Source organism: Nestor notabilis, unplaced genomic scaffold, assembly GCF_000696875.1.
Source record: "Nestor notabilis isolate BGI_N333 unplaced genomic scaffold, ASM69687v1 scaffold27135, whole genome shotgun sequence".
NCBI classification, from domain to species: domain Eukaryota; kingdom Metazoa; phylum Chordata; class Aves; order Psittaciformes; family Psittacidae; genus Nestor; species Nestor notabilis.
In genome coordinates this window covers 6,507-14,217 of record NW_009930171.1, presented here as the reverse complement: position 1 = coordinate 14,217, position 7,711 = coordinate 6,507, and the positions used below count along the sequence as shown (strand labels likewise).

Below are 7,711 nucleotides of genomic sequence, written 5' to 3'. Positions count from 1 at the left end.
ATGAATTAAATTCACCTTCCAAAGAAAATAAGAAAGTTAAAAATAGCTTCAAGAACTGGTATGACTCATTTAGGTCTCCGAAAAATCTATGACTGGCAAAGACATCTACAATTTGATCCTGTACTCAACGCTTTTATCAAGACCAAAAGAATCTTTATGAAGAACTCAAATTAAAGTTGTCCATTGGTCTGAAAGCTAAGGATTACATTGAATTTTTTAGGATTTTTTTTTATTTTATTTTTTTATCAGAAAATGCACTTCCTTCTAAAAATAGTGTAGTTATAGTCTAAGTATTGATATCTGAAGGAAAAAATACTAAAACTAAAAGCATGCAACACTGATATCAAATTTCAGCAGAAGACATTTTTAATTGAAAACCCACTCAAAGGATAGTACAAAAGAGTTTCTTCTCCCTAAAGGGATTTTCAGATGCAGGCACTGGAATAATAAGGGGATCTTCTCCAATATGAGCATCACAATATGCCAGTAAATCTGCTGCAGCCTTGGATACCTAATGTAAGAGAAGAGAGAACTACTGTAACAATTTTGAACCAATCCACATTGCATAAGTATTCTTCATATAACATACACTAATAGCGGATATCATAAAATAGGAGTAGAGCAGTTTATCCTTTAAATTACTAGAGACCACAATTCTGAACTTGCTCTTACTAGGCTTACTAATCTTTTTCTATATATTTTATATAACATAGTGACATGAGACAGTATCGATTTATATGCTTTGTGTTCAGCTGTTCCTCTCCCTCAGAAGGAAGGTCAGAAGCATACACTCATTGAAACGTGTTAAACCATGCTAATGGCCCATAAGCAACAGGGATTCTCCTCCAAGCTGTGTTTCTGTAGAGGCTGCCTACCTCAGCTCTTATTCCTAGCCACTGGTTGTAAGGTTTTCCATAAACAATCTCTCTACCCTTTGCTCCTCCCGATACAAAACAAAGTTCTCTAGGCACACGACCATTGGATTAAAAAGAAAGAAGAAATAAGAAGCAAAACTTGACTATCATGTGTCACTAGCTCTCATTTAAGCTAAATATCGCTCTTTTCAATGAAGTCAGACTAATGTCTTCTGTTTAGTAAGTTAAGTACTACTTTAGTCATAGCATTACTTTAAACTTAAGCATTACCTTAATCTTTTTATACTTCTAACATCTCCAAATTCAGCAGGTTGGTTAATGCTCACTGAAAAGTCCTACAGAAATGTAACAGTGTGTTGGCATACAAGATAAACTGCATGAAATGAAAAATGAAATATTAAACCATTTCAGCTGTAGCTGAAACCTTGTAACCTTTGCAGCTTTGTGGCCTAAGAACATTGGTGACGAGGCCACTGTGACTCGTTTTCCAAGAATTTAGAATACATATATGAAACATTTTTGCTCTGCTCAGTCAGAAAAATATTTACAACTATTCTATCTCTTTGCTTTAATTACTGTGTTTTCTGTATTATGAAAGTTGAGAAAATGAGATAGGAAGTCTTTACAAAAAAAGTCTTTCCTATGAGCATCGTGACAGCTTCTCCCAAGGTCAGCACGTTCACACGACTATAGTGAAAAGGAAAAACAAATCAGGTTTCTGGTATTTTTCTTGCAGGTGTGTTAGCTTTGGCTTCCCCACACCCTGCTTGCTTTGGCATGAGTCCAGCCTGTAGTAGGCTTAAGATTAGACATATGAAGTCAATGGTGTTGGGTCAGGATTTGCATGAAATTTAAATTAACTTCTGGAACAAAATAACTGACTTTTTATTTTTTAAATATCCACTGAAACAAGCCTTCGTAGAATGCTTAAACCCATAAAATACCTATGGTCCGCATCCCAGTATAGACTATCCTCCTAGCAGAGGAAGCAAGGGTGACTAGATTACTTAAAATTAGTTTGCCTTTGAATGGCCTGTGAGAAAAAAAAAAGAGTTCAGGCTACATGTGAACAACATATTGCTGGGCCAATGCAAAGCAGAAGACTGAGCAGATCAGCAGAGGTATTCAGAAGGACCAGGTCAAACAGAAGTGTGCGGAAAATGATGGACTTCAAAGTACAGAGAAAGGATTGTAATTATTTTCAGACTACTGAAAGTTACTTGCTAAGCAGCAACAAAAGAATGAGGCTTAAGGTATGAGGGCATTGTCTAAAATAAAGAGGTAGAACTGTAATGAACAAATAGAAAACTTATGAATCCTATCATATTCCCAATTTTCATTTAAATTTACTTGTGAATTTAAAAAAAGCAGATTTGCCACAGAAATGCACTATGTAGAGTATGAAATTCCTATCAAGCTCCCAAAAGACCAAAAGACAGAAAATGTACTTTCCTTTGCTAATGATTTATGCTGTGCCTCAACAAAGTACAAACTAGCACAGAATGCATCCACTGAAGAGGAAGTTAGCAGGTTTCCAGCAATGTTAGGAAGAATGTACCACCACAACATTTTGCAGAAGTATTTCCAAGTAATGGCAATCTATTTGTATTGCCATTGCACATTCATATTTTCTTTAGCATACATATCTTCACTTTTCTATTGTTCTGCAAACTCAGCTGCATGTCTCAAATGAAGGTAGTTCTATGCTCTAATTAGTTTATTAGCTGGTCCTGAATTCTTGCATTCAAACAGAGCAAGTCGAGCTCAGAGCCACAGGTGCCCACAAAAAAACTCTGTGACATTTTCAGCACTATGTCATAAGAAAACACTAGTGCCGTAAAACCTAATGGAAAGCTAGTTTAATTCTCTGGGTCCCAGAGACAGGGGTCATTAAGATGTCCAGCACATTTCATCTTCAATTATCAAGCTAATAAATATTTTATTCCTGAAACCAACAATCTTCCTAAGTAGACTGACCCTATAGGAGCAGAGAGCCAACACTGGACTTCAACAGATCGACCTTCCCATAACTACCTTTTTTGTCCCACGTATGGATACGCAGCAACAGCCTGAGCATACTGGTTTTTGTTCGATGGAAGAGAAGTACAATTTCAACCATCATTCCTAGATGGGATAAACCCAGTAGTATCATTTTCTATTTCTCTACAGATTACATCATACAACAATAAAAAGGATTTTCAGTAGCAAAAGCTTAGCATTATTTTTTGTATCTAACTCGTCCTCTAATGCTAGTAGGACTGCCATGAAGCAGAGCAAGCAGCTTCTTCAACATCACACTGTTTAAATCACAGATTAGTTTGCTCTGATAAATAGTATTGCTAAACAGTATTATTTAGTAGAAAAAAAAAACCTGCAACAGGAAACTGAGGACCATGATCACATTTCAGCACATTGCCACAAACTAAACCTGTACTAGGTCATGTATTTTCATACTTTAAGAAAAAATAAGGGGTTCGGGGAGGAGAAATTCTCTCATTGGGATTACAGCAGTTATAAATGCAAATTATGGCCATTTCTTCACTAAAAGCAGAGTAGCTCAGGCTTGCACAGTGGAATAATGACCAGGGGGGTTAAGCTAGCTGACCACATTCCAGGAGCAATGAAAACACTGGTTCAGTGGCTGTGAGCAGACCTGGAGAAGTCAGAACTGTGGCCAAAAAAAAAAAAGCAAAATACAATGTTGCCTCCAGCAAGTTTCCTGCTCAGTGCTATTATTCAGAACAAGAGTGGCAGAAGACCTCTGCATTGAGCACCAGATTAGGGCTACAGCAGAGATGGCTGCGTTAGCATATGTCAGCATGCAGAGGTTACCTCCAGCCAACACGGTGGCTTGTTACTATACAAAATGAGGTACTCATCATCCTATTTGCGTCATGGAGGAAGCTACATGAAGGCCACTCTATCATAGCTTATACTCACCTTTAGGGTTATTTGTAGCTGAATGTTGCTGCACAGTTTCAGAATAGCTTTCGTTATGAATTAAAATAAACACACGTATTTTGTATATTCCAATGAAACTAGCACATTTATCATTTCAGCCCTCCTATACAATACAGCTTTGGCTACAGATTCAAAGTAATTTATAGATATAGCAGAAGTGGCTGAAGAAAAAAAATCAGACTCCAGTTTGATTGACGAATTCTAACAGAAAGTTAACATTTCATTTTTTTTGAAATCTTTTAAAGTACATAGACAGAGGGGATGGAGTTTATCGGTATCACACTGACCTCACATGTTATACAATTATTTTTATCCTGTGTAGCGAGAAATACATCTGGTTGTCAAATTGCCAAAAGAAAAAAAAACAAAACAACCCACCCCACAACAAAACACTCAAGCCTGATGCTTCAAAGAATTAGCCTCAGGAGGACTGTGGAATTTTACCATTATAGTTCAGAATAACAGAGGTGATAAAAACAGCCGAAGTTAGAACATAATCGTGTTAGCTGCACTAATAATTATAAGCTTCCAAGACAGGGCAAAATGCTGCAATTATGATGTCATCTGTCTTGTCATGGATTGTGACTAATTACCATTCTTGCTACAACACCCACTCTGCTTATCCTTTACATCTAAAACAAAGGGATTCACACACAATTTATTGGCAATCCTACTGCTTATCTCCCAACACTACCCAGAACCAGTTAGGAATATTTTCTACCTTCTTAAGAAAAAAGAAAATGGAATAATAACTGATACACCAAGATTCTTAAATGTCAGAGCACTCTTTCTTGTTTTTCTGCTTGCAAAGAGAAGATCAAATAGGGCTTTATTCTGGGGACAACTCTGATAAAGCACCAATATTATCTTTGCTTTCTCAACTTTACTGCTAACATTATCCTACTAGTCATAAGGCCACTGTTTGATTTCATTTGATATTTCCTAGCTTAGAATCTGCACCTCCTGCTTTCTACTTACCTCTCCATTATAATTCTAGCCATTCCAGCAGCGAAGTAAGGCAGGTTCAATTTATGACCCTTCTGAGTTTCTTACAGTTTACAAAAACTCACCACAGTAATACACTTTCCAGCTACTGATCAACACATCAATAACTTCACCCTCCCCTTTTAAATTGTCCTGTTTTTTTCACACCTCAACAGCAAGCTGTCTTTGTGGAACCTCAAAACACTGCACTGCTTGCTGCTCTGACTTGTTAGAGGGCTTCATTTTTAAATCAGTTGAAAAATACAGAACACAGCAGGGAATGGGCAACTATCAACATACTTGTAACTACAAGATTCTAATTGAGCAGATCCAATTCTTGCTGGTTACAGCAGCTACTGTGCATGGAAAACAAAGTGCCTCTGTAGCAGAAAAGTAAGTTGGAACTTCTGATTTCCCTAGTTGATAATGCAGGCACCTTTTTAATGTTAACAATGTGGTCTTGTCTATTATGGGAATAGCCACTTAGCTATAGCTACTTGCAAACCAGTGTTTAATTAAATTATTTGGAAAACACTGATCTTTTGTTAAATGTCTAACTAGTTTAAGCAGATGCAAAACATCGGAAAAAAAGGAATTAATGTTCATTTCTCTGCCCTTACAGTTATGATCCAAGACCTCAAAATCTCCTGCCGAAACTACTGGAAACTCTCCTGGTAAAATTTGGCTGTACGGAAACACACTTAACTGTTTCAAGATTAAAAAGAAAAACAGATCTTGAGGGAATAAAAAGCCAACCAATCCTTTCCTACAAACCATCATATACTTGTTCAAAGAAATTCTAGGAATCAAGATATAAACATTTTGCAAATCGTCCTTGGTTTATGACAGTATAGGAACCCTCAGAATACTGAAACTCATCAGATTTTCTCTGGTGCCTTTTGGGAGCCAAGCTGTTTTGAAAGGTGAACCAATTGTACTTTCAAGGTATCTGTTTTCTAGGTCTGCCACACTTGCTAATAGTTGTGCTCTTTTAATCAAACTAACTGTAAGAATAACCCACATCTTTGTTACATGTGTAATTAAGAACAGTATAGATCTAACTAATGAAGCTATCTGCATAACTGAGCTAATGATGTGTTATGTGAAAGTTACTCCTGATTAGGTAAAAGCAAGTTTAAGACAATCTACTAAGTATCAACAATTTCAAATGCCAATAAACTGGGCCATATTTTCCCAATCCTTTCCTCCACCACTCATGCACACCCTTTTCTTCTTGTCAGTCCTGTTGTTTGTGCAGCTGCAATGTGACCTGAATCAGAGGACTAATCCCACTGAACATGGAAAAGGCGGACCTTCCCTTACTGAAGGAAATAGAAATACCTGTCCCTGTGAACAGGCATCTATTACACAATCAATTTGTTGAGACGCTATACAAGACAGAAACTATAGATCTGCAAATCCAACGGACTTACAAGACACTGCTAAAAACTGCAACAAAATGGGGCAACAGAAATGTCTATTCTCATATAAGCAAGATGACTACTCGTGTGAACTGCACTAATATTTCTGAATTATAAATACAATATTTCTAATGAGTGAGTTTATGATCTGATACTATTTTAAAATAATAATTAAGTACTATTGCCCTCATGCTGACTGCATGCAGAATTTCAGCACACAGGTGGATCGATAGGAGTTAAGACTACATGAAGAATTTAACGTCCAACATTTCTAAACTGCCTCAGTTTGTGGCCTCAGTTAAAAACAGTTACAGTTTGTAACAACTCGGTTATCTGCAGAAAACCTGATTACTTATATGCAATCATACTTCTATAGTCTTTTCATCTCTAAACTCTTCTTACTTGTGAAGGCTTTTCATCCAAATAATTATTCCCCATTTTCAGAGTCAGAGCATGAGCGCGCGCAAGACATTAGTGTTGCTTTCTTAAAACTTTCCATGACATTATTAGGTTTTAGGTGCTTGACTTATTCACAAAATTTTAGCCTAGTGGAAGGCAGAATGACAGGCAAGAATAATCCACAAGTTTTTCCAGTTAAAAATGTTGAGAACCTCTGTTTAGTAGTGCCTTTAGTTACAATATTTTATCCAAACGCATTTAGAGGCATGATAAAATCAAATCTTCACATACAACAGTGTGATGAGTCATAATTGAACACTGCAATCATACATATTTTGTGCAATGACATCTTTGCTAAATCAAACAAACCAAAGCTATTCAGCTTGTCTCATCATTATCCAAAACTACTGCAATAGCTTAAATAATTATTCCAGTTCTTAAAGAAGAACTGAGAAACCTGAGCTGTACTTGCATTCAGCTACAGATGACAAAGACGAGCACCTGTGCATCTGCCAGTTGATTTTAAGTATTTCACAAAATACCACTTTTGACAGATGTAAAAAGCACTCATACAGGAGCAGACTGGAAGCCAGGCCCCAGAAATTACTTCACGAGAACCAAGCAGGTAAGTATGTAACTAATTCACAGTTGTTTTACAGTTAAAACACCGATTTTTAAGTTCAGCTGATTGAGTCTTTCTGCGATATTAAAGAGAAGCTGTGCCACAAACTAGGGAGTTAATGCAAAATATCAATAATAAGTCTAAGTTTACCTTCATCCTATCCATGTACGCTTCCATTTTTAATTGCTCCACAGCTTTCCTGGCTTGAGATATACTGGTTGTACTGTTTGACACTAGTTCCTTCATTTTGTTTTTCCTAGAAGGAAAAAAATTGAAACAATTTAAAAGTACAGGTAGCAAATACAGCAATCACTGAGAGGACAGTTATCTGAAACCTAACAAACCCTCGCCTACTACATTGACACTGCCAGGCTGTAGGTCACAAATACAAACCAGACACCATTTATTTCTGTTCTCTTGTTCAATCACACCCCATTGCTTTATATATT

At 36.7% G+C, this 7,711-nt stretch overlaps 1 protein-coding gene across 1 annotated transcript; it reads right to left on the bottom strand.

Moving 5' to 3' along the window:
• Positions 1 to 382: 382 nt before the first annotated feature.
• Positions 383 to 7,508, bottom strand: GNG4 (guanine nucleotide binding protein (G protein), gamma 4). The gene is made up of 2 exons (XM_010015292.1): positions 7,413 to 7,508; positions 383 to 511 (listed from the first exon to the last, which is right to left on the bottom strand). Exons 1-2 carry the CDS (start codon positions 7,506 to 7,508, stop codon positions 383 to 385), a joined length of 225 nt encoding a protein of 74 aa, XP_010013594.1.
• Positions 7,509 to 7,711: the final 203 nt, after the last annotated feature.